Source organism: Hyla sarda, chromosome 8 (assembly GCF_029499605.1).
Source record: "Hyla sarda isolate aHylSar1 chromosome 8, aHylSar1.hap1, whole genome shotgun sequence".
NCBI lineage: Eukaryota > Metazoa > Chordata > Amphibia > Anura > Hylidae > Hyla > Hyla sarda.
In genome coordinates this window covers 229,370,207-229,398,129 of record NC_079196.1, presented here as the reverse complement: position 1 = coordinate 229,398,129, position 27,923 = coordinate 229,370,207, and the positions used below count along the sequence as shown (strand labels likewise).

Genomic DNA, 27,923 nt, shown 5'->3' with positions numbered 1-27,923 from the left:
GTAGGGATGGTATTGGGCAGGTGATGGGCAGTACTTGGTTTCCCCCAGATATGATGCTGCCCCCACCATGATCACTGTAGGGATGGTATTGGGTAAGTAATGGGCAGCGCCTGGTTTCCTCCAGACATGATGCTGCCCCCCCCCCATGATCACTGTAGGGATGGTATTGGGCAGGTGATGGGCAGTACCTGGTCTCCCCCAGACATGATGCTGCGCCCACCATGATCACTGTAAGGATGGTATTGGGCAGGTGATGGGCAGTGCCTGGTTTCCTCCAGACATGATGCTGCCCCCACCATGATCACTGTAGGGATGGTATTGGGCAGGTGATGGGCAGTACCTGGTTTCCTTCAGACATGATGCAGCACCCACCATGATCACTGTAGGGATGGTATTGGGCAAGTAATGGGCAGTGCCTGGTCTCCCCCAGACATGATGCTGCGCCCACCATGATCACTGTAGGGATGGTATTAGGCAGGTGAGGGGTAGTGCCTGGTTTCCTCCAGACATGATGCTACCCCCACCATGATCACTGTAGGGATGGTATTGGGCAAGTAATGGGCAGTGCCTGGTCTCCCCCAGACATGATGCTGCCCCCACCATGATCACTGTAGGGATGGTATTGTGCAGGTGATGGGCATTACCTGGTTTCCTCCAGACATGATGCTGCCCCCAGCATGATCACTGTAGGGATGGTATTGGGCAGGTGATGGGCAGTGCCTGGTTTCCTCCAGACATGATGCTGCCCCCACCATGATCACTGTAGGGATGGTATTGGGCAGGTGATGGGCAGTGCCTGGTTTCTTCCAGACATGATGCTGCCCCCACCATGATAGCTGTAGGGATGGTATTGGGATGGTGATCGGCAGTGCCTGGTTTCCTCCAGACATGATGCTGCCCCCACCATGATAGCTGTAGGGATGGTATTGGGATGGTGATGGGCAGTGTCTGGTTTCCCCCAGACATGATGCTGCCCCCACCATGATCACTGTAGGGATGCTATTGGGCAGGTGATGGGCAGTGCCTGGTTTCCTCCAGACATAATGCTGCCCCCAGCATGATCACTGTAGGGATGGTATTGGGCAGGTGATGGGCAGTGCCTGGTTTCCCCCAGACATGATGCAGCAGAAATTTTTTGTCCCTTCACATGATCTGTGACTCCACACAATCCGGTCTCTGAGCTCTACAGACAATTCTTTCCCTCTCATGTCTTGGTGTTTGCTCTGATATACATTGTCAGCTGTGAGACCTTATATATAGACAGGGCTGTGTCTTGTCCAATCATCTCAATTTACCACAGGAGACTCCAATCAAGGTGGAGAAGCATCTCAGAGATGATAAAGAGTAATGGGAGTTGCCAGAGCTAAATGTCACCTGTCCTAACAAAGGGTCTGAACACTTATGTCCATGCCAAATTTTAATTTTTCCTTTTCAATAAATTAGAAAAAGATTTGTAAAATTCTGCGGTCACTTTGTCATAAGGGGGAGGGGGGGGGGTTAAGGGCAGAATTGTGGAGGACACAAGGAGCAGCAGAGCAAAATGTGAAAAAAAAGGAAAGGGCATACAGACTTTCCAAATGCACTCTATGTCATCACAGCTATAATAATAATAATAATAATAATAATAATAATAATATTGTTATTGCTGTTTTTTTATTATAATAATAATAATTATTATTCATCCATGGGTAGATGTAAGCCCACGCTACAGCTCAAGCTCTCATCTCATGGACTTTTCACAGGCTTTAGGATTATTTTTTTTATCAGGGATCCGTGGTCTCCATGATCTCTATACGATCTTCCAACCCATTAAACCTTTAAAAAATTTTGTTGCTCCAAACAACCACTTTAAAGGCGTTATCCGGCCAAAGAGCAGCACCCGCATTCTATGGGGGGCAGCATCTCCAGTCTTGGAAAGCTCTTTTTCTGGGATTGGGAATTTGACGTAACGCCCAGCCTCCTCGGGATGTCCTGCCCAGCCTTCCTCCATTCATGTCTATGGTCATCACTCCCCCCCCCCTCCCATAGGCATGAATGGAGGGGGCATGACATGATGCCACGAAGGGGCATGGCAGTAGGTCACATCTCCCTTCCCGGAAACAAAGACCTTTCTGAGACTGGAGAACACAGCCTAGAATGTGGGTGCTGCATGGAGATCGCAGGGGGTCCCAGCGGTGGGCTCCACATGATCAGACATCTTATCCCCCTATCCTTTGGATAAGAGATAAGATGTTTTTGGCCGGACAACCCCTTTAAGGGCTCATGCTCTTAAACTTTACTTTACCTGCTGTAGTACTGGAAATGTTATCCTTACAAGATGATAAGTGAAAAGGAGAACAACTCTATGTTTACCCTCCAAATTTTTCATCCTACATAAGATACCCAAACACTTCCTAAATAATGGCTCATAGTGTCTTCTCCTTACCTTTTGATGTGGAGGTTTTTATTCCTGTATCACAGTTAAGGGACGGGAGAGGTATATTTGTGAGGTTACTGAAGGTCACATCTGACACGTAGGTTTGGATCCAGGATGAATAGGCTGATACCAGTGTGTACACCCCCGGACGGTTCATCACAGCGCATCTATATCCCCAACTTACAATTCCAGCTTGGTACCAGGCGCCCTGCACCTTACATACCAGGGGTCCCCCGGAGTCTCCCTGGAAGACACCAATAAGTCTACAGGAATTCTCACTAATAGGTGAATAGTATCAGATCACTTTATCCTAATTTGATCCTAACTTTAACCCAATCTGTTGTGCTATATCTATGCAAACTTCATCCCCTGCTATCAGTGGAGCAGACTTTTTAAGAAGCTGGGACAAATGTCGATGACAGGTGTCCCTACTACCTTGGGAAATCTCATCACTAGTGACAACCTCTATCATACAAATATCCAAATGTCAGAATAATTCTCTAATTCTTGTTTTCTTTTTATTTTTTTGCTTTTGCTAGGGAGTCCTCTATGTACACCTTATTGGCATTTGGTAGCAGTATTTGGTGTGGTCTTTTAGTCTATAAACTTTTATATTATCATTCAGAACAGCAACAAACTGGCGCCTCAGCCTGACATTTGTATCCGCTTCCGGACTGGCCAGTCGTGCCACCGGTCCAATAGGCAATAATAGCAAAGGAAATGTCCAGCGCAGGATAAAGTCAAACATGAGCTTTATTAGGTGATCACATGGAGCACACAGAAACACCAACGCATTTCGGGTCAAGCTGGACCCTTAGTCATGGCATCGGGTCCAGCTTGTCCATGACTAAGGGTCCAGCTTGACCCGAAATGCGTTGGTGTTTCTTTGTGCTTCATGTGATTGCCTGCGCTGGACAATTCCTGTCACGATGCCGGCTGGCTGGTAGTGGACCCTCTGTGCCAGAGAGGGATTGGCGTGGACCGTGCTAGTGGACCGGTTCTAAGCCACTACTGGTTTTCACCAGAGCCCGCCGCAAAGCGGGATGGTCTTGCTGCGGCGGTAGTGACCAGGTCGTATCCACTAGCAACGGCTCACCTCTCTGGCTGCTGAAGATAGGCGCGGTACAAGGGAGTAGGCAGAAGCAAGGTCGGACGTAGCAGAAGGTCGGGGCAGGCAGCAAGGATCGTAGTCAGGGGCAACGGCAGAAGGTCTGGAAACACTGGCAAGGGACACACAAGGAACGCTTTCACTGGCACTAAGGCAACAAGATCCGGCAAGGGAGTGCAAGGGAAGTGAGGTAATATAGGGAGTGCACAGGTGATAACCCTAATTGGAACCACTGCGCCAATCAGCGGCGCAGTGGCCCTTTAAATCGCAGAGACCCGGCGCGCGCGCGCCCTAGGGAGCGGGGCCGCGCGCGCCGGGACAGAACAGACGGGGAGCGAGTCAGGTAGGGGAGCCGGGGTGCGCATCGCGAGCGGGCGCTACCCGCATCGCGAATCGCATCCCGGCTAGCAGCAGGATCGCAGCGCCCCGGGTCAGAGGACGTGACCGGAGCGCTGCAGCGGAGGAGGTGAAGCGAGCGCTCCGGGGAGGAGCGGGAACCCGGAGCGCTCGGCGTAACAGTACCCCCCCCCTTGGGTCTCCCCCTCTTCTTGGAGCCTGAGAACCTGAGGAGCAGACTTTTGTCAAGGATGTTGTCCTCAGGTTCCCAGGATCTCTCTTCAGGACCACAACCCTCCCAGTCTACTAAAAAAAAATTTTTCCCTCTGACCTTTTTGGCAGCCAAAATCTCCTTGACCGAGAAGACGTCCGAGGAGCCGGAAACAGGAGTGGGAGGAACAGATTTGGGAGAAAAACGGTTGAGGATGAGTGGTTTGAGAAGAGAGACGTGAAAGGCATTAGGGATACGAAGAGAAGGAGGAAGAAGAAGTTTATACGAGACAGGATTAATTTGACACAAAATTTTGAAAGGACCAAGATAGCGTGGTCCCAACTTGTAGCTAGGGACATGGAAGCGGACATATTTAGCGGAGAGCCATACCTTGTCTCCAGGGGAAAAAACGGGGGGAGCTCTTCTTTTCTTATCCGCGAACCTCTTCATGCGTGAAGAAGCCTGTAAGAGAGAATTTTGGGTCTCTCTCCATATAATGGAAAGGTCACGAGAAATTTCATCCACAGCGGGCAGACCAGAGGGCAAGGGGGTAGGGAGGGGGGGAAGAGGGTGACGGCCGTACACCACGAAAAATGGGGATTTGGAGGAAGATTCAGAGACCCTGAAGTTATACGAGAATTCGGCCCATGGAAGGAGATCTGCCCAGTCATCCTGGCGGGAGGAAACAAAATGTCGCAAATAATCACCCAGGATCTGGTTAATTCTTTCTACTTGTCCATTGGACTGGGGATGATATGCAGAGGAAAAATTTAATTTAATCTTGAGTTGTTTACAGAGAGCTCTCCAGAATTTAGACACGAATTGGACCCCTCTATCCGAGACAATCTGCGTAGGCAACCCGTGAAGACGAAAAATGTGTACAAAAAATTGTTTAGCCAACTGAGGCGCAGAAGGAAGACCAGGAAGAGGAATGAAATGTGCCATTTTGGAGAATCGATCAACGACCACCCAAATAACAGTGTTGCCACGGGAAGGGGGTAAATCAGTAATAAAATCCATACCAATCAGCGACCAAGGCTGTTCGGGGACAGGCAGAGGATGAAGAAAACCAGCGGGCTTCTGGCGAGGAGTCTTATCCCGGGCACAGATAGTGCAGGCTCGCACAAAGTCCCCAACATCCGTCTCCAGAGTCGGCCACCAATAGAAGCGGGAGATGAGTTGCACAGATTTCTTGATGCCCGCATGACCTGCGAGATGGGAGGAGTGACCCCATTTGAGGATTCCGAGGCGTTGGCGTGGAGAAACAAAGGTCTTTCCTGGAGGAGTCTGCCTGATGGAGGCAGGAGAAGTGGAGATCAGGCAGTCAGGTGGAATGATGTGTTGCGGAGGGAGATCAACTTCTGAGGCATCCGAGGAACGAGAGAGAGCATCGGCTCTAATGTTCTTATCGGCAGGACGAAAGTGAATCTCAAAATTAAATCGGGCAAAGAACAGAGACCACCGGGCCTGGCGAGGATTCAGCCGTTGGGCCGACTGGAGGTAGGAGAGGTTCTTGTGGTCGGTGTAGATAATAACAGGAAATCTTGATCCCTCCAGCAGATGCCTCCATTCCTCAAGTGCTAATTTAATGGCTAGAAGCTCTCGATCCCCGATGGAGTAGTTCCTCTCCGCTGGAGAGAAGGTCCTAGAGAAAAAACCACAAGTGACAGCATGCCCGGAAGGATTTTTTTGTAGAAGAACAGCTCCAGCTCCTACTGAGGAGGCATCAACCTCCAATAGGAAGGGTTTGGAAGGGTCAGGTCTGGAGAGCACGGGAGCCGAAGAAAAGGCAGACTTGAGTTGTTTAAAGGAGTCTTCTGCTTGAGGAGGCCAGGACTTGGGATCAGCATTTTTTTTGGTTAAGGCCACGATAGGAGCCACAATGGTAGAAAAATGTGGAATAAATTGCCTGTAATAATTGGCGAACCCCAAAAAGCGTTGGATAGCACGGAGTCCGGAGGGGCGTGGCCAATTTAAGACGGCAGAGAGTTTGTCTGGATCCATCTGTAGTCCCTGGCCAGAGACCAAATATCCTAGAAAAGGAAGAGATTGGCATTCAAACAGACATTTCTCAATTTTGGCATAGAGTTGGTTGTCACGAAGTCTCTGAAGAACCATACGGACATGCTGGCGGTGTTCTTCTAGATTGGCAGAAAAAATTAGGATATCGTCCAGATATACCACAACACAGGAGTATAATAGATCACGAAAAATTTCATTGACAAAGTCTTGGAAGACGGCAGGGGCATTGCACAGTCCAAAGGGCATGACCAGATACTCAAAGTGTCCATCTCTGGTGTTAAATGCCGTTTTCCACTCGTCCCCCTCTCTGATGCGGATGAGGTTATAGGCGCCTCTTAAGTCCAATTTAGTGAAGATGTGGGCACCTTGGAGGCGATCAAAGAGTTCAGAGATGAGGGGTAAGGGGTAGCGGTTCTTAACCGTGATTTTATTAAGACCGCGGTAGTCAATGCAAGGACGTAGGGAGCCATCTTTTTTGGAGACAAAGAAAAATCCGGCTCCGGCAGGAGAGGAGGATTTACGGATAAAGCCCTTTTTTAGATTCTCCTGGACGTATTCGGACATGGCAAGAGTCTCTGGGGCAGAGAGAGGATAAATTCTGCCCCGGGGTGGAGTAGTACCCGGGAGGAGGTCGATAGGGCAATCATAAGGCCTGTGAGGAGGTAGAGTCTCAGCTTGTTTTTTGCAGAAAACATCCGCGAAGTCCATATAGGCCTTAGGGAGACCGGTTACTGGAGGAACCACAGGGTTACGGCAAGGGTTACTGGGAACCGGTTTTAGACAGTTCTTGGAACAAGAGGACCCCCAACTCTTGATCTCCCCAGTGGACCAATCCAGGGTTGGGGAATGAAGTTGAAGCCAGGGAAGTCCAAGGAGAATCTCCGAGGTGCAATTGGGGAGGACCAAAAGTTCAATCCTCTCATGATGAGATCCGATGCTCATAAGAAGGGGCTCCGTGCGGAAACGTATGGTACAGTCCAATCTTTCATTATTTACACAATTGATGTAGAGGGGTCTGGCGAGACTGGTCACTGGGATGCTGAACCTGTTGACGAGAGAGGCCAAAATAAAATTTCCTGCAGAACCAGAGTCCAAGAAGGCCACTGTAGAGAAGGAGAAGGCAGAAGCAGACATCCGCACAGGCACAGTAAGACGTGGAGAAGCAGAGTAGACATCAAGGACTGTCTCACCTTTGTGCGGAGTCAGCGTACGTCTTTCCAGGCGGGGAGGACGGATAGGACAATCCCTCAGGAAGTGTTCGGTACTAGCACAGTACAGGCAGAGGTTCTCCATACGGCGTCGTGTCCTCTCTTGAGGTGTCAGGCGAGACCGGTCGACCTGCATAGCCTCCACGGCGGGAGGCACAGGAACAGATTGCAGGGGACCAGAGGAGAGAGGAGCCGAGGAGACGAAACGCCTCGTGCGAACAGAGTCCATATCTTGGCGGAGTTCCTGACGCCTTTCAGAAAAACGCATGTCAATGCGAGTGGCTAGGTGAATAAGTTCATGTAGATTAGCAGGAATTTCTCGTGCGGCCAGAACATCTTTAATGTTGCTGGATAGGCCTTTTTTGAAGGTCGCGCAGAGGGCCTCATTATTCCAGGACAATTCTGAAGCAAGTGTACGGAATTGTACGGCATACTCGCCAACGGAAGAATTACCCTGGACCAGGTTCAACAGGGCAGTCTCAGCAGAAGAGGCTCGGGCAGGTTCCTCAAAGACACTTCGGATTTCCGAGAAGAAGGAGTGTACAGAGGCAGTGACGGGGTCATTGCGGTCCCAGAGCGGTGTGGCCCATGACAGGGCTTTTCCGGACAGAAGACTGACTACGAAAGCCACCTTAGACCTTTCAGTGGGAAACAGGTCCGACATCATCTCCAGATGCAGAGAACATTGGGAAAGGAAGCCACGGCAAAACTTAGAGTCCCCATCAAATTTATCCGGCAAGGATAAGCGTATCCCAGGAGCGGCCACTCGCTGCGGAGGAGGTGCAGGAGCTGGCGGAGGAGATGACTGCTGAAGCTGTGGTAGCAACTGTTGTAGCATAACGGTCAGTTGAGACAGCTGTTGGCCTTGTTGCGCAATCTGTTGTGACTGCTGGGCGACCACCGTGGTGAGGTCAGCGACAACTGGCAGAGGAACTTCAGCGGGATCCATGGCCGGATCTACTGTCACGATGCCGGCTGGCTGGTAGTGGACCCTCTGTGCCAGAGAGGGATTGGCGTGGACCGTGCTAGTGGACCGGTTCTAAGCCACTACTGGTTTTCACCAGAGCCCGCCGCAAAGCGGGATGGTCTTGCTGCGGCGGTAGTGACCAGGTCGTATCCACTAGCAACGGCTCACCTCTCTGGCTGCTGAAGATAGGCGCGGTACAAGGGAGTAGGCAGAAGCAAGGTCGGACGTAGCAGAAGGTCGGGGCAGGCAGCAAGGATCGTAGTCAGGGGCAACGGCAGAAGGTCTGGAAACACTGGCAAGGGACACACAAGGAACGCTTTCACTGGCACTAAGGCAACAAGATCCGGCAAGGGAGTGCAAGGGAAGTGAGGTAATATAGGGAGTGCACAGGTGATAACCCTAATTGGAACCACTGCGCCAATCAGCGGCGCAGTGGCCCTTTAAATCGCAGAGACCCGGCGTGCGCGCGCCCTAGGGAGCGGGGCCGCGCGCGCCGGGACAGAACAGACGGGGAGCGAGTCAGGTAGGGGAGCCGGGGTGCGCATCGCGAGCGGGCGCTACCCGCATCGCGAATCGCATCCCGGCTAGCAGCAGGATCGCAGCGCCCCGGGTCAGAGGACGTGACCGGAGCGCTGCAGCGGAGGAGGTGAAGCGAGCGCTCCGGGGAGGAGCGGGAACCCGGAGCGCTCGGCGTAACAATTCCTTTGCTTTTATATTATCATTGGAACATTTAATCAGAAGAAAGCCAAGCATCTGAAATTGCTTCAAAGCATGGAGGTCCACAATTCTGTTTTTGAAGTTTTGGTTCATTTATTTTGTTTTTTTTTTCCATACATTTAACCAAAGTAGCAAGTGGGCCTTAAAATTCTACTACCCACTCCTCTTACCCTTAATGACAGACTCTCACTAAATTCCTATCAACAGTAAGAAGCAATGAAGTTCTTAAAACATTACGGTTTACTATAGAGAAGCAGAGACTCCTGTCTTTGATAGGAGTCCCTGCTCCTCTACATAGTTTTGTGGTGCTCTACACTAGGGTGACATGTGGACTACTTACTTAGGAGGAGACTTAAACTGAATCTGCCCCCAGCCCAGTGAATAGGTAGATAGACCGGGCATACAATGTATGCCTGCTGCTCAGTAAGTACAGGAGTCCCAGCTATTACACAGATTTGCTCGAAGCAAATCACCAACAGAAAAATGGAAATGGAATTATAAGCATAGACAGATGTTTGTCTTCTATCCCATGTTGTCCCTTGTACCAACCAATCATAAGTGCACCTACTGTACAGGCAGGTCAACAACAGAAATGTTTTCATCTACCTGGCAGGAGTCCTTGCCTCCGTTTTTGTAACCAGCACATATCATGTCATCCAAGATGATGGAGACCTTGCTGCTGGTGGTGGAGCCCACATGGTAGAGTTTGTCACATGTTTCTCGGTCAATGATGGGAGTCAACACCTTCTGGAGAGTCTTGGGGGATGGTAAATTGACTAGGGAGAAATAATGGATCTGATCAGTTACAGGGAAGACTCCGTGTGTCACCCTATAAACCCCCTTATTATAACATTTGACAGAACTGAAATCCATCCATATAGCATGGACCCATTGACTCCCTGAAGATGTGTGTGCGGGTGTGTGTAGGGGGGGGGGGCATATGAAAGCTTCATAGAGCTGCACTTTTTACTGCCACAATTAGTGGATTGCATCAATCAATCAGTTTCTATGTAGAAACTTCTAGAAAGGCAGATTGTTCCCAAGTCCAACCCCTCTTTCTCCAAGGGTTGAAAACCAAAAGCTAATTTAGTCTGTCTGTAGATAGTGTGAGGAAGACGTCACAAGAGGTGGGGCTACAGAGAAAGACTATCAGGAACGATGTTGGTAAGTATGGGCCTGTTCACATGTACATTTTTGCATGCCTTTTTGTTTTAAAATGGCATGTTACAAAATGTTTAACGTCAACAGACCCTTTTCCGAAAAAGGGAGTCTCTATCAGTTGCTGTCTGGGAATGATGGGGGTTGTAGTTTAGCAACAGTTGTAGTTTAGCCACAGCCTTTGGCTCTGGGAATGATGGGGGTTGTAGTTTAACAACACCTGGAAAATTGTTGTTGCTAAACAACAACTCTCATCATTCCCAGACAGCCAAAGACTATCTTGGAATGATGGGGGTTGTAGCTTAGCAACAGATGGAGGCTCCCTGTTTTCAAACACACTGCTTTATGCCACTCTCTCCTGGAGTGACCGCCCTAAATGTACTAACCCATTTTTTGTGCTTTTATTTTCTTCTCGTTTCAGATCCATGTATTCTGTGGGCTAAATCGGATTCAAATACTATGTCGATGACCAGCGTTTTTTTTTCTTCATTTAAATGAAAGGGTTAACAAGGGGCTTGTGAAAGAGAGTTTTGTTTCAGAAAATTTTTAAAATGTGTGTTGTGTTTTTTTTTTTATTACATTTTCAGGCTTAGTAGTGGAAGCGGTCTTATAGACGGCATCCATTACTATGCTGGAACTTAGCCTTAGCCCCAAAAATCACTAACCCCTAATTATTACCCTGGTACCCACTGCCATACGGGTTCCGTGAAAAGTCGGTGCCAACAGGCCTGGAGCGTAAAAAATGGTGCTTCTGGGCCTAAGCATTAACAAGCTGATATTATTTAGGCTGGGAAGGGTAATACCAATGGTCCAATTTCACCCTGATAATGTCAGGCTGCTTGATTGGTATCTGGTTGAGAATGAAAATTCAGGGAACCTCACACTTATTAACAATTTTAATCAGCAATGTTTTACCAATTTTTATTTAAAAAAAACTACCCCACAGCCCTAGTTAACCATTTTATAACATTTTTAAAACAACGCTGGTCATCGACGTAGTCCTTGAATCCGACATAATCATATGCATACACCGATCTGAAATGGGAAGAAAAGAAAAACACAAAAATTGGGTTAGTACATTTAGGGCGCTCTCCTTGGGGAGATCGGCCATAAAGCAGTGTGTTCCCAAATAGGGAGACTCAAGCTGCTGCTAAACTACAAACCCCATCATTCCAAGACAGCCTTTGACTGAGCTCCAACATTGCCATGTTTAAACAAGCCTCGCTCAACCCTAGTCAAGACATCCAAAGGTCAACTGTGGGATTCAGATATTCCATCAACCCTGCAGAGCAGTGTCCAGGGAGGACAGTAGTTGTCCCGACATGGGTCCTGGTCGTATGGTTACCATGCCCTTACAACCTTCCCCGGCCTCAGATGGCCTCTGCATAGATTTCAATGCCCTAGTGCGGTACTTCCCAAGCGCAATCCTCAAGTACCCCCAACAAGTCATAATTTGAGGATATCCCATACAAAGAGCAAATGTGGTGATGCCTGATTGACTGACCATTATTCTATCACATGGGGAAGACTAAGAAAATCCTAAAAAAAAAAGACCTGTTGAGTGTACTTGAGTACTACACTAGGTAAACACTGCACTACTGTACAATCTGTGCCAGACATTACATCTCCCTATATATATATATATATATATATATATATATATATATATATAGGGGTCTCCAAACTCCAGCTGCCCACACACACATTAGATGATTGTTAACCAAACCCACTGATTTTACCTTCTAATGTGTATGGGGCCCTCCTGACATTCCCTGATGACAAATATCAGGGGAGAAACATGTCAGACCACTAAATCTCCAAGTGCCTGTGCGTCTTTACTCAGGACAATAAGACATGTTGAACGTGTCTGGAAGAAAAAGAGGTGTCTGTCAGCGGCTCACTTCTCTCTTCCCATTTAAAATGCATCCATGCTTGATAGAGTTGAGTAATTATTAGCATATGGCGGAATGGTGGTAGCTTACGTGTGGCCAACAGCTGCAGTAGTGGCCTCCAAATTGTGGACCTCAAGATGTTGAAAAACCGCTGTTGGCTGTCCAGACATGATGGTAGTTGTAGTTTTGCAACATGGGGAGGTGCACAGTTTGGAGACCACTGAGCTACAGTATCTGAAGTGTTTGGCCGGATCAAGTAATGTGATTCTGGATAAACATTTCCTCGACTCTAGGGCAGGAAGATCGTCCACCATAGGTCGTGCCACAGAACTGATGACTCAGAGAATGATATTCATGGGAACTTTCCTCTATATCTACAGACTTCATGATACCTTACTGTATATACAGTGGGAGATCCTCACCAAAGGCCACCACTGTAGAAGGTCTCCATATTATTGGATTTCCAATGAATAAAAAATGCTATTTATCTCCAAAAAGTCATTAATGAAGACTCACCGCTAGATCCGATGTCTCCCCAACCGGTTACCCAGCATTCCATGCACGAAGGGAAGGTGACGGTGGAAGATGGCAGACAGATAGGCATGATGTACTTGGTGTAGGTGACTGGGCTCTTCAGCTGCATAAGGGCAATGTCTCCACTGCCCCCTATCCCTTTATACATAGGGTGAAGGATAATTTGCTGTACATTGTCGCTATATTCATGGTCATCGGTCATGGACAGTCGGTATTTCCCCAGCCGGACAATGTAATCGTTTACATTGATGGAGCTGTTAAAAACCATAAAAAACGTATTAGTAATATAAGCTGTAGAGACTTTAACTGGTGTGTGATGGGAAATATGTGCCCTAAAATGCCCATATTAGGGTGGTGGGGATAACTCGGTTGGTGAAAACCAACGATGCAGCAACACGTGCAGGTGAAATGCAGCAGCCGTCACCGTTTGTATGGTTTAAAAAAATACAAGAGTCCATCGAGTTCAACCTAAAACACAACTGTGTTGATCCAGAGGAAGGACAAAAAAAACACATGAGGCTGATGCCAATTGCCCCTTGACAGAGGAAAACTTCCTTCCTGGCTCCAATATGGCATCACAATAGATCCCTGGATCAACGTTCTATCCCCATAAATCTAGTATTCATAACCTGTAATATTCAGATCCCCCTTGAACTTGTTTATTGAGTCAAACATCCCAACATCATGTGGAGAGAGTTCTATAGTCTCACTGCTCTTACAGTAAAGAATCCTCCATCACTACATCATGTTGAGAGAGTTCCTTGGCCTCACTGTTCCTACAGTAAAGAATCTCTGTCTGTGATCATGGTGAAACCTTCTTTCCTCTAGACGTAGAGGATTCCCCCTTGTCATGGTAACCGGCTTAAGTATAAAAAGATCCCTATAAAGATCTCTGCACTGTCCATTCATATATTTGCCATCTGGGTTGTTGATGTTAAAAAGGCAGCGCTGCACTTCTCGTTGGGTTAAACAGGTGAGATTTGCTGGAGAATTTACACTATATCTACTTATATCATCTGACACTTGATTTTCCAGTGTAAATATAGTAGAGAAGAAGGCATTTAGTAGATTGGCCTTTTCCTCATCCTCCTCCACCATCACACCCAGATTATTTTTTAGGTATTTATGCAGGTGAAGAATTTTTAATGCATGAAGCCTCTGGATCATTTGTTTTCACCCTTAACCAGCACAAACCCTAAAATGTGTTGGGTTGGACAACATCATTGAAAACCTCTATTTCACAGGTTACATCTTCTATGTGTAAAATGTATTAACAGATCTGTGAGGAGCCAAGGAAATCAAAAAGAGCAGGAAAATAGGAGCAGAAAAGTGCGATCACTGAGAAGAATCCGCTGGAGCCTAATGTCAGCAAAAAAAACAAGAATCCAGATAAAGTCAAGAGAGATATTTCTGTATTTTTATTGAGACCATAAAGGACATTACAGCCGGTGATGGCCTCTTTATTACCTCTGCAGGAAACCATAAAGACAACAAAAACCCTTCTGTGTAGGTGGCGGCTCAGGCTTCTCTGTGGTTAAAGGGGAACTCCGGTGGAAAAAAAAGGTTTTTCAAATCAACTGATGCAAGAAAGTTAAACAGGTTTGTAGATCACTTTTATTTTAAAATCTTAACCCTTCTAGTACTTATCAGCTTCTATATACTACAGATATACTACAGAGAAATGTGTGAAGTTCTTTCCAGCCTGACGACAGTGCTCTCTACTGACACCTCTGTCCGTGTCAGGAACTGCCCAGTAGGAGAGGTTTTCTATGGGGATATAATTCTAATCTGGACAGTTCTGACACGGCCAGAGGTGTCAGCAGAGAGCACTGTTGTCAGACTGGAAAGAAATTCACACATTTCTCTGTTTTATACAGCAGCTAATAAGTACTGGAAGGATTAAGATTTTTTAATAGAAGTCATTTACAAATCTGTTTAACTTTCAGGCACCAGTTGATTTGAAAACATTTGTTTTCTACTTCTTTCCACCGGAGTTCCCCTTTAAGAAAAAAGAAGACGTCTCCACAAAGGTGGAGAATCTATGGAAGGGCCTAATACACAGACAGGGTCTTCCTGATATCACAAGGTAAAGGTCTAATGCATTTGGGTAGAACATTTTTGAAAATATAATTTCTGATCCTCTACGAGACCGAAAGAATGGAACCAAAGGAAAGAAATAAGACATCAATTCTGAGTCCAGGCAACAAATCCAGCCATTTGGAGACAGATAGAAATGAGATAGATAGATAGATAGATAGATATGAGATAGATAGATATGAGATAGATATGAGATAGATAGATATGAGATAGATATGAGATAGATATGAGATAGATAGATATGAGATAGATAGATAGATATGAGATAGATAGATAGATATGAGATAGATAGATATGAGATAGATAGATAGATAGATATGAGATAGATAGATAGATATGAGATAGATAGATATGAGATAGATAGATATGAGATAGATAGATAGATAGATATGAGATAGATAGATATGAGATAGATATGAGATAGATAGATATGGGATAGATAGATATGAGATAGATAGATAGATATGAGATAGATAGATAGATAGATATGAGATAGATAGATAGATAGATAGATAGATATGAGATAGATAGATATGAGATAGATAGATAGATATGAGATAGATATGAGATAGATAGATATGAGATAGATAGATAGATAGATAGATATGAGATAGATATGAGATAGATAGATAGATAGATAGATATGAGATAGATAGATATGAGATAGATAGATATGAGATAGATAGATATGAGATAGATATGAGATAGATAGATATGAGATAGATAGATATGAGATAGATAGATAAATAGATAGATATGAGATAGATAGATAGATATGAGATAGATAGATAGATATGAGATAGATATGAGATAGATATGAGATAGATAGATATGAGATAGATAGATATGAGAGAGATAGATAGATAGATATGTGGTGTCCCAGTACCGCATTTCTTACGGTACTTATTTCTTTATGGGTCCCCATAGCCAGAGTCCCTAGGACGTAGGGATCCCTGTAATCTAGTCTACCCCTAGTCGCCTCTATTCTAATGTATAATTAGTAATTTATGCATAAGTTAATGTAAATAGCATAGTATATGTAGATAAATGGTTAATTACTTGTTTCCATTAGCGTTGCAGGACCTGCGGGTCATGTGACGAAGTGAACTCTATGGTATTTAGCTTAAGGAGCTTTGGAGGCCATGTGATGTAAGCAATCCCATCACACCATGTAAGGTGAATGGCAGACGTTCGGACCAATCAGATTCGTCACGCCCCCTGCCCATATAAGGGATCGGCGGCCATGTTTCTCTCTCTTACCTCGTGGTCTGTCAAGCAAGCAAGACCTGTACAGCAGTAATCGTAGTGACCTAGGCCTGAGCCTTGCGGCAACGACTGAACAATTATAACTAAAGAGTGTATCACCTCCCAAACACTCTGCAGCATCTCCGGACCTAATAACTCCCCTAAATCCGGACGGATCTGCAAATCTCTTCCTAAATTAAGAGACTTATTGTCTAGCTCAAGGTCCGCAACTACTGCCAGTCACTAAGCAACCTAAGGACTGTTTGTATGAGACTGGGACTGTGCAATCACTTCAGTAAACGTTGTTCAAGTTCAAGTTCAAATCTCTTTGTGGACCTTCAGTTATTTTATGCACCTATCGTTACTGGGAAGGCCGGAACACTGATTCAGCATACTAGCCCTCAGCCTGGCGTCACGAACTCTAGGGTTAACATTAACCCCTTATATGCCCCTACCGTACCACCACTATCATACACCCCCCAAGGGCTACCACAGATAGATAGATAGATAGATAGATAGATAGATAGATAGATAGATATGAGAGAGATATGAGATAGATAGATGTGAGAGAGAGAGATATGAGATAGATAGATATGAGATAGATAGATATGAGATAGATAGATAGATAGATAGATAGATATGAGAGAGATAGATATGAGATAGATAGATATGAGATAGATAGATATGAGATAGATAGATAGATATGAGATAGATATGAGATAGATAGATATGAGATAGATAGATATGAGATATATATACTGTATAGATATGAGATAGATAGATAGATAGATAGACAAATAGATATGAGATAGATAGATATGAGATAGATATATATATATATAGAGATATATATGAGATAGATAGATAGATATGAGATAGATTGATATGAGATAGATATGATATATATATATATATATATATATATATATATATATGAGATAGATAGATATGAGATAGATATGAGATATATATGAGATAGATAGATAGATATGAGATAGATAGATATGAGATAGATAGATATATATAGAGATATATATGAGATAGATAGATAGATAGATATGAGATAGATATGATATATATGAGATAGATAGAGAGATAGATATGAGATAGATAGATGGATAGATAAATATCCAATAGAAACAGCACATCCAAAAGAAAATGGAAAAAAAAAGTTGGTGTGCAAGCATGTTCTGAACCTCGGCCCACTGGTTCTTCAATTCATAGATAAAATGCAGGCAGCACACCACGAGTAGAATAAAAAAAAAGTGGATTTATTCCATGATGTGAAAGAGACTACATTTCTCCACCTGAGAAAGCCAGCGTAAGGCTGGAGAACTGTAGTCTCTCTCACATCATGGAATAAATCCACTTTTTTTTTATTCTACTCATGGTGTGCTGCCTGCATTTTGTCTATAGATGGATAGATAGATATTAGATAGATATGAGATAGATGGATTTATAGATACATAGATAGATAGATATGATAGATAGATATGAGATAGATAGATAGATAGATAGATATGAGATATATGGATTAATAGATAGATATATATGATATAGATAGATATGAGATAGATGGATTAATAGATAGACAGACAGACAGATAGATAGATAGATAGATAGATATGAGATAGATATGAGATAGATGGATTAATAGACAGACAGACAGACAGATAGATAGATAGATAGATAGATAGATAGATATGAGATAGATGGATTAATAGATAGACAGACAGATAGATAGATAGATAGATAGATAGATAGATAGATATGAGATAGATCGATAAATTGACTGGATGAAGAAAATCATTTTTATATCTAGATTCCTTCCACCAGGAAGAAGATGAGGCCATTGTCCTTCTATGAAGGTCCCTCCATGTTGTACCCGGTGCCCCGGTCAGTGTTCTTCTCACCTTTGGAAGCAATGAGCTGCGGACATCACCCACTGGCTGGAGATCAGGCTCCCCCCACACAAAGGGGAATTCCGATAATACAGACTGATCTGCCAGGGCCATTCTCCATCCACAGCGTTGGTGCCCCCGACTATCCTGCTGGAGACCACCGGGGAGCCGCACACCGGGGGGGACGAGGTTGTGCCGACAGAAAGAGGCCGAGCTGTAGAATCACAGAGAACAGACGGTTCTTATCGAGCCTTAAGTATGATTTCTATTTCTACAGAAACATCTCCATAGTCAGACGGCCAAGGCTTCTCCATGGAGCATAGTCAAGGTTTTTAATGTGAAGGTTAAGGAAGTTTTCATCAGTTTGAGTGGAACTTAAAGAAACCACCATAAAGGATGATATAGACCCCATGGAAATCTGATGGAAAAACCAAGGAGAACCGAGCGAGAAGATGTCACTCACCCGTGTGGAGTATTATCAGTACCGCAGGGAAGAGTCCGGGGCCCCTGCTCCATAATACGGAGATCATGTCCTTGTGTAGAGTGAGAACGAGTGACAAACCAGGTGACATGATGGTATCGCCTCTATTTATATCATTTTATGACCTCTTCTCCTTGTTCAGTAACTAGACTGGACTTTATTGCATTGGAAGCTAAAAATACAAGACGTGTCCTTCCTGAAAGCGGAGTTTTCACCCAGATTCATCTAAAATGGACATTCTTCATAGAGAAACAGCGACAATGTGCTTTACAAGTATTACGTAGTCCCATGTGTGAGACAATGGTAGGACAGGAGGCCGGGATACATTCATCTAAGATTCCTATCATTGAGTATTTACAACTTATTAAAGACCAATATATGGCGGGTAAATTATCCAATAACAACATATAGGTCACTAGGGTGACCCAAAAATTACCCCTTTTCCCATATACAACCAATTAAACTTTATTATTGATCAAAAAGCACACTTAACAAAAATGATTAAAAACCCAGTGTGAATCACTCCATCTTTTGATAGTGACACAGGAGTGCCGGTCTGGCCACTCACACTCAGTATTTATTAATTCCCTTGTGCATCTGCATTCAATCACTCGACCCCCCCCCCCCCCCCTCAACATGTTTCGCTGCTGGACGCAGCTTTGTCAAGAGGCAGCGGGCCCGCTGCCTCTTGACAAAGCTGCGTCCAGCAGCGAAACATGTTGAGGGGGGCCAAGTGATTGAATTTTAAAGCAGTGTTCACTCCAACCCTTTAGTGCATGCTGCAGATGCACAAGGGAATTAATAAATACTGAGTGTGAGTGGCCAGATCAGCACTTCTGTGTCACTATCATTGAGTATTTGGCTCCAGGAGGTGAACATCTAATCCTCGAGAACCTGTAAAGTCCATAAAGATGGCCGCCCTAAGCCAAATACATACAAACAAAGAATTTAGACTGGATCACTCACCCGATATCTTCAAGTTCCGGTAACATTCCGGGAATCCTCTTTGGACGGGAGCGGGGAGGCGATAAATGGTACCGGAGGAGTTCAGACGATGGCCGCGGTCCGTATCATGCCGCTTGGCGCTTTGTCAGGCCGCTCTCTGTGATTCTCATGGTTACATGCTCCTCCAAGACCTATAACTTTTTTATTTTTCCATTGACTAAGTTGAATTAGGGATTCTTTTTTGTTTGACACGTTTTAATTTTCATTGGGGCAATTTATTTTATCATATAATGTATTACAGAGCCCGAAGTATCTATCTATCTATCTATATATATATATATATATATATATATATATATATATATATGTAAGGCAAAAAAAAAAAAAAAAAATTATAGGATTTGCGCAATTTTGTTGGAAAATACAGTAAATCTGACATTCTAACTATATTCCTATATTCTATGGGTCAGTACAATTCCAATGATACCAAGCTTAGGTAATTTTTGTTTAAACTTGAAAATGAAAAAAAAAGTTTGTTCAATGCCACGTTCTGACCCCTATACCTTTTTTAATATATATATATTTTTTTTTTTTATTGCAAAGGCTTATTTTGGCATTTTAAATTTTTTTTACATTTACGCCATTCACTGTGCAGCATCAAGAACCTCATTATTTAATTGTTCTGGAAATTATGCATGCGACGACACCTAATATGTTTAAATATATATATATATATATATATATATATATATATATATATATATATATATATATTTATTTTTTCAGTGTTTTATTTAAAAAATGTGGGTAATTTTAACTTTTTTGATGGGGGGGTAATATTTTGAAAAAAAAAATTATATTTTTTTTACAAATATTTTGCGGGGGGCCAAATATTTGTAAAAAAAAAAATTGATTTTCAAAATATAACCCAGGGGTCTATCATAAGCCATCAGTAGGTGGCTTACATAGAACAATATTATTATCCTTTCGGCACTCGATTGCAGACTTCAGCTGGGGAAGAAGTCGACTAAACTAGAGAGAAAAATCATAAATCCAAGTCTAGAACTTGTAAAATTTTTATGAGTGAAATATAAAGGTGACTTCACGGCATAAAGGAATCATAAAGCCACGCTTTCACACTGAAGGGTCATGTGCCAAAAAATCATGCTTCCAGGCTTTCTCTTAAAGGGGTATTCCAGGCAAAAACTTTTTTTTTATATATATATAAACTGTCTCCAGAAAATTAAACAGATTTGTAAATGACTTCTATCAAAAAAGATTTATCCTTTCAGTACTTATGAGCTTCTGAAGTTTTTTTTTAAATAACTGTTTATTTATGTAAAGTTTTTAAGACATTTTATACATAGCAAAAAACATAGAAAAAGTATAATAATGCAACATCATCTGCAATGCAAAAGTAAGCAGAAGGGCTAAGATCCATCATATAAAATTCTTACATAAAAAATAACATGGATTATCAGAATGGTGATAATACAATAAACCGGGTCTATGGTAAGAATCAATGACCATCTGGGTCCAATGCACTTATCATATTAGACATAAAAGAAATTAAACAGAAGAGTAAAAGAGTTATAGAAAATAAAGAAATACAAAGGTTAGAGAAGGAAGAAGGGATGAAGAAGTCTAAAGAAAGAGTTTAAAAGGAAGGGGAAGGGAAACTAAGAGGTGGGTGAATGAGAATCACAGTCCGGGTTCGCCTGAAGAGGAGGACAATTAGGATGGTTGGGTAGCCTCCAATGAGTCCCATGGCAGCCAAATACTATGGAATATAGGTAACTTATTAGATATAAGGGCAGAGAGGTATTCCATCCTTCTTATCTCCCGCATTCTATCCATCAATAGTTGAAGAGAAGGGGTGTCAGTCCTTCTCCACCATTTGGCTATTAAACATTTGGATGCTGTTAATATTAACATAAGTAGTTTAATTTTGTTGTTGGAGAGATTTTCAGGAGGGAGATTTAATAAGTAGATTTCCGGGAGGAGAGGGACTGCCCTACCCAAAAGTTTCCCAATGAATGAATGTACTTCTAACCAGAAGTGGCGCAATAATGCACAGTCCCAAAATATATGGGTAATAGTACCCACCCCATTATTGCATCTCCAGCATATGGGAGATAGTTCAGGGAAAATATGGTGAAGTTTATCTGGGGTACGATACCAGTGCATTAAGAGTTTATACTGGCACTCTCTATGGGATATACAGAGTGAGGATTTAGAAGCATGTACCCATATAGAGCGCCATTGATGCCCCGAGAGTGATCTGCCAAGGTATGTCTCCCATTTAGTCATGTATGGGTGATAAATAAGGTTATCTTCTTTTGGAGTCATTAAGATATTATAAATATCTGAAATTAGTCCTTTTGTCGCAATATTGTTTCTGCATAATAATTCAAATGGGGTCGGTCGAGGAAAGATTGTGGTTATAGAATTTTGCAACAGAATGTGTGTTATGTCTTGATAAAAGATATAAGCCGAGGCGGGGAGGTCGAACTTCTTCTGTAGCTCTGAAAATTGTAAAATAGCGCGTGTGAGTGGGTCCACCATATCTGCTAGATGGAAAATTTTAGCTGTAATCCAGGGGGTTATAGTCTCTGTTATATAACTATTTGGAATAAGAGGATTAAATATTAGAGGTGTAAGTAAGGAAAGAGGTGATTTCAAAGGAAATAAGGGTAGAGATTTTTCCCAAATGGATTTTGTCAGTCTTATAGGACCAAGAAGATTTCTAGGAGTTGGAAGTGAGGTATGGGTCCATATGAGAGAAGAAGGGTGGGTGGGTGAGATCCACATTTTCTCACTCTCGGTCCTTTTATTATAGGCTTAGAAAGAGGTCCAAGAGGGGATCCTGCGAAGGTTGGAAGCTAAATAATAATTATATAGGTCAGGGAGCGCCAAGCCTCCATGTTTCTTTAAGGAAGTCAAGACCGAGATCGACAATCTATGGGCTCCCCCCCCCCCCCCCCCATTTAAACCTTAGGACATGTGTTTGAATTTTTTTTAACGCACCTTTTGAAATGGGAATGGGCAGGGTTTCGAAGATATATAGTAGTTTTGGCAGAATGGACATTTTTACTGCTGCAATACGTCCCAAGAGGGACAATGGTAGGGAGGACCATTTATCCAAAAGGGATCATATCTCCTGGGTAATTGGAGGGATATTGTGTTTAAATAAGGATTTATAAGTATATGTAAGTTGGACTCCCAGGTATTTCAAAGATGTCTCACGCCATTTATACGGACAATTCCGTTTCAAATTTTCCAAATCAGTTGTGAGTATATTGAGAGGGAGTGCCTCAGTTTTACTAGGATTTATTTTGTAGCCTGAGAGTGTGCTATATCTATCCAGAGTGGAGTGCAGGTTAGGTAGGGATATATGTGGGCATGTCAGAGTAAGGAGGACCTAGTATACACAGTAGTAACCGAGTTATCTCAATGTGTAGAGCGTATATACAACTCCAACTCCATTGGCGCATGACTAAGGGGGCTTGCCCCTGAAACGTTGGGCCATGACTGAAGGGAGCACGGAGCTTGTATCCACCTTTGCTGCTTGCATATTATGCTGCTAACCTGATGTTCTGCGAGACAATACCCGAATAAACTTGAATAAACAAGAAAGAAATTTTCTACTAAACCGTGAGTCAGAACATTCATGTGTATACTCACCTAAAATCCTGTTGCCGGCGTGTCAGCTGGAGTTGCGCCCTATACATGTGTGTCTAATCAGAGTAAGGAGGACATCATCTGCGAAAAGTGATATTTTAAATTCTCTATCCTTCACTTTGATGCCTTGGATATTAGGGTTAGAGCGGATTTTAGAAGCTAAGGTGTTACGCCTAGCGCTCCGGGTCCCCGCTCCTCCCCGGAGCGCTCACGGCGCCTTTCTCCCTGCAGCTCCCCGGTCAGCGCTGACCGGGAGCGCTGCCCTGTCATGGCCGTTGGGGATGCGATTCGCACAGCGGGACGCGCCCGCTCGCGAATCGCATCCCAGGTCACTTACCCGTTCCCGTCTCCTGCGGTCATGTGCTGGCGCGCGCGGCTCCGCTCTCTAGGGCGCGCGCGCGCCAGCTCCCTGAGACTTAAAGGGCCAGTGCACCAATGCCTGGCCCAATTAGCTTAATTGGTTCCCATCTGTTTCCTGGCTATATCTAGTCTCCTCCCTTGCACTTCCTTGCCGGATCTTGTTGCCCTAGAGCCTAGTGAAAGCGTTTTTGTGTGTTTATACCCTGTGTACCAGAACTTTGCTATCTCCCCTGACTACGAACCTTGCCGCCTGCCCCCGACCTTCTGCTACGTCCGACTTTGCTTCTGCCTACTCCCTTGTACCTCGCCTATCTTCAGCAGCCAGAGAGGTGAGCCGTTGCTAGTGGATACGACCTGGTCACTACCGCCGCAGCAAGACCATCCCGCTTTGCGGCGGGCTCTGGTGAAAACCTGTAGTGTCTTAGAACCGGTCCACTAGCACGGTCCTCGCTATCCCTCTCTGGCACAGAGGATCCACCTCCTGCCAGCCGGCATCGTGACAGTAGATCCGGCCATGGATCCCGCTGAAGTTCCTCTGCCTGTTGTCGCCGACCTCCCCACACTGGTCGCCCAGCAAGCCCGACAGATTGCCCAACAAGATCACCAGCTGTCGTACTTGACCACCATGACTCAGCAACTCCAGTCGCAGCTACAGCAGATTCAGTCTCAGCTACAGCAGCAGCAACCATCTCCTCCGCCAGCTCCTGCACCTCTTCCGCAGCGAGTGGCCACTCCTAGCCTCCGCCTGTCTTTGCCGGACAAATTTAATGGGGACTCTAAGTTTTGCCGTGGCTTTCTTTCCCAATGTTCCCTGCATCTGGAGATGATGTCGGATCAGTTTCCTACTGAAAGGTCTAAGGTGGCTTTCGTAGTCAGCCTTCTGTCTGGAAAAGCCCTGTCATGGGCCACACCGCTCTGGGACCGTGATGACCCCGTCACTGCCTCTGTACACTCCTTCTTCTCGGAAATTCGAAGTGTCTTTGAGGAACCTGCCCGAGCCTCTTCTGCTGAGACTGCCCTGCTGAACCTGGTCCAGGGTAATTCCTCCGTTGGCGAGTACGCCATACAATTCCGTACTCTTGCTTCTGAACTTTCCTGGAATAATGAGGCTCTCTGCGCGACCTTTAAAAAAGGCCTATCCAGCAACATTAAAGATGTTCTGGCCGCACGAGAGACTCCTGCTAGCCTGCATGAACTCATTCATCTAGCCACTCGCATTGACATGCGTTTTTCTGAGAGGCATCAAGAGCTCCGCCAGGAAAAAGACTTAGATCTCTGGCCACCTCTCCCACAGTCTCCACTGCAATCTGCGCCTAGGCCTCCCGCCGAGGAGGCCATGCAAGTGGATCGGTCTCGCCTGACCTTGGAAGAGAGGAATCGCCGTAAGGAAGAGAATCTTTGTTTGTACTGTGCCAGTACTGAACATTTTCTGGTGGATTGCCCAATCCGTCCTCCACGTCTGGGAAACGCACGCTCACACTCAGCTCTCGTGGGTGTGGCGTCTCTTGATGCCAAGTCGGCTTCTCCACGTCTCACGGTACCTGTTCGGATTTCCACTTCAGCCAGCTCTCCCCTCTCAGCCGTGGCCTGTCTGGACTCTGGAGCTTCTGGGAATTTTATTCGGGAGTCCTTTGTGAATAAATTCCATATTCCGGTGACCCGTCTTGTCAAGCCACTCCGCATCTCCGCGGTCAACGGAGCCAGGTTGGACTGTACCATACGTTTCCGCACGGAGCCCCTTCTTATGAGCATCGGATCTCATCACGAGAGGATTGAACTTTTGGTCCTCCCCAATTGCACCTCGGAAATTCTCCTTGGACTTCCCTGGCTTCAACTTCATTCCCCAACCCTGGATTGGTCCACTGGGGAGATCAAGAGTTGGGGGTCCTCTTGTGCCAAGAACTGTCTAAAACCGGTTCCCAGTAACCCTTGCCGTAACTCTGTGGTTCCTCCTGTATCCGGTCCCCCTAAGGTCATTAAGGACTCTGCCTGCCCCAGGAAATGCCCCTCCCCCCCTCCCAGGCAAGCTTCTGTGTCCCCTCATGGCCCTCGTCCTGGTGTCACACTGCCCCGTGCCAGGTCTCGCCCTCTGCCCTCTCTCCCCATTCCTACTCCTGCGGTTCTGCCTGCCGTTGAGGAATCCCTCCTTCCTTTCCCGGTGTCCTCATCCCAGGGGAGGCAGTTACCCGATAAAGAGAAGGGGAGACCTAAGGGGGGGGGTACTGTTACGCCTAGCGCTCCGGGTCCCCGCTCCTCCCCGGAGCGCTCACGGCGCCTTTCTCCCTGCAGCTCCCCGGTCAGCGCTGACCGGGAGCGCTGCCCTGTCATGGCCGTTGGGGATGCGATTCGCACAGCGGGACGCGCCCGCTCGCGAATCGCATCCCAGGTCACTTACCCGTTCCCGTCTCCTGCGGTCATGTGCTGGCGCGCGCGGCTCCGCTCTCTAGGGCGCGCGCGCGCCAGCTCCCTGAGACTTAAAGGGCCAGTGCACCAATGATTGGTGCCTGGCCCAATTAGCTTAATTGGTTCCCATCTGTTTCCTGGCTATATCTAGTCTCCTCCCTTGCACTTCCTTGCCGGATCTTGTTGCCCTAGAGCCTAGTGAAAGCGTTTTTGTGTGTTTATACCCTGTGTACCAGAACTTTGCTATCTCCCCTGACTACGAACCTTGCCGCCTGCCCCCGACCTTCTGCTACGTCCGACTTTGCTTCTGCCTACTCCCTTGTACCTCGCCTATCTTCAGCAGCCAGAGAGGTGAGCCGTTGCTAGTGGATACGACCTGGTCACTACCGCCGCAGCAAGACCATCCCGCTTTGCGGCGGGCTCTGGTGAAAACCTGTAGTGTCTTAGAACCGGTCCACTAGCACGGTCCTCGCTATCCCTCTCTGGCACAGAGGATCCACCTCCTGCCAGCCGGCATCGTGACATAAGGGTTCAATACTGAGAATAAAAAGGAGGGGAGATAGGGGGCAACCCTGTCGAGTGCCATTTGAAATTTGGAATCTCGAGGATGTTGCATGGGGTAAACGGATTTGAAAAGACGGAGATGTGTACAGGGTGGATACAGCAGTGAAGAAAGGCCCAGAAATTCCATATTCTTTCAATACTGAGAACAAAAAGGACCAATCGAGCCTGTCAAAGGCTTTTTCTGCGTCTAAACTTAAGAGTAGACCAGAAGATTTAGATTTATTAAGTATATCAATTAGATCAATGTTTCTTCTGGTGCTGTCTCTGGCCTGTCTGAATCATGTGAAACCAACTTGGTCTTTGTGTATGAGGTTAGGGAGTATGTCGCTCAACCTATTAGCTAAAATTTTGGTGAATATTTTCAAGTCCGAATTTAATAGGGAGATAGAACGATAGCTGGGACAATCTGCAGGATCTTTATCTGGTTTTAATATCACTGTGATGTAGGAGTTCAACATTGAGGAAGGTACCGGGGAATCTGATAAAAATGAATTAAATAAAGTTAGAAGGTGAGGATTTAGGATCTCAGGGTATGATTTATAATACAGATATGGTAGGCCATCAGGACCTGATGATTTTCCATTAGGAAGAGCTGTGATGGTATTCTGTATTTCTTCCATTGTGATTTGTGCATTTAGTAGTTCTAAATCCGACCTCCCAACCTTAAGCAAATTGCAGGAAGTGAGGAAGTCTTTAGTTAGTGACATTTTAGTAGTTTGAATCATGGAAAGTCTCTGCGATTTTATTTGGATCATAGGAAAGTGAGCCATTATTTGTTTTAATTGCAAATGGATTGACTCGGGCAGTTTGAGACTTAAGTTGAGAAGCCAGTAAAGAATGGGGTTTGTTAGCATTAGCGTAATATCTATACTTAGAAAATGAAATAAATTTTTCCGTTTCCTTAATGGCTAAATCTTTTAGTTGGTTGAGAACATTTGCAATTTGTCTTAGAGTAGTAATAGTAGGATGGGAGGACATTGTACCTTCCAATCTTTTAAGTTTGGTCTCAAGATCTATCGATTTCCGTAAAGAGTCTTTTTTTAAGGTGTGTGGACAATTTGATACAGTGGCCTCTAAATACGGTCTTGTGGGCTTCCCACACAGTAGAAAAAGAGGGCACTGAACCAAGGTTTTGGTCAAAGTATTCTCTGAGACATGTTCCAAGGCTCTCTCTGTGTATTTCGGTTTTTAGAAGTGATTCATTTAATTTCCAGTGGCAAGATTTGCGTGGAGTAGTAGGGTCTATAAGATCCAGTGTAACTGGAGCATGGTCAGACCAAGTTATACAATGTATATTAGACGTTTTCATCAATCTTAAAGCTGGGAGATTGCCCAGGAATATGTCTATTCTGGTGTGAGTGGAGTGGGGATGTCCACACTGGCGTAGGGCATGGAGGTGGAGGGAGCAATTCCCAATTAGGTAATTTTGGAACAGGGATTTCTAGAATTTCGCAGAACATAGTCAAGTCCTGTGTCGTTTTTAATGTTGCAGTTTTATCATTGCGTCTCGCTGAAAGGCTAAATGGGTAGCCCCAGCGATAATTGATGTCGTGATCCTTTAGTGTCTGCAGGAGTGGTTTAAGATGCCTCCTTTTTTGCAATGTCAACCATGATAAGTCAGGCATCAATTGAATTGTAGCTCCATCAAAATCAATGGTGCGCATGTTTCGTGCATTT

At 45.0% G+C, this 27,923-nt stretch overlaps 1 protein-coding gene across 1 annotated transcript in view; it reads right to left on the bottom strand.

Annotated features, from left to right (window-relative positions):
- Positions 1–26,866, bottom strand: part of LOC130285361 (transmembrane protease serine 9-like) — a 35,784-nt gene extending 8,918 nt beyond the window's left edge. Inside the window, exons 1-7 of the mRNA XM_056536721.1 lie at positions 26,815–26,866; positions 26,540–26,724; positions 20,204–20,270; positions 17,825–18,026; positions 12,552–12,823; positions 9,592–9,761; positions 2,426–2,660 (exon numbers count right to left, since the gene is read on the bottom strand). Of these exons, the coding sequence (XP_056392696.1) occupies positions 2,426–2,660; positions 9,592–9,761; positions 12,552–12,823; positions 17,825–18,026; positions 20,204–20,270; positions 26,540–26,724; positions 26,815–26,866 (1,183 nt within the window). The remainder of the gene's footprint in view (positions 1–2,425; positions 2,661–9,591; positions 9,762–12,551; positions 12,824–17,824; positions 18,027–20,203; positions 20,271–26,539; positions 26,725–26,814) is intronic.
- Between the last annotated feature and the right edge of the window lie 1,057 nt (positions 26,867–27,923).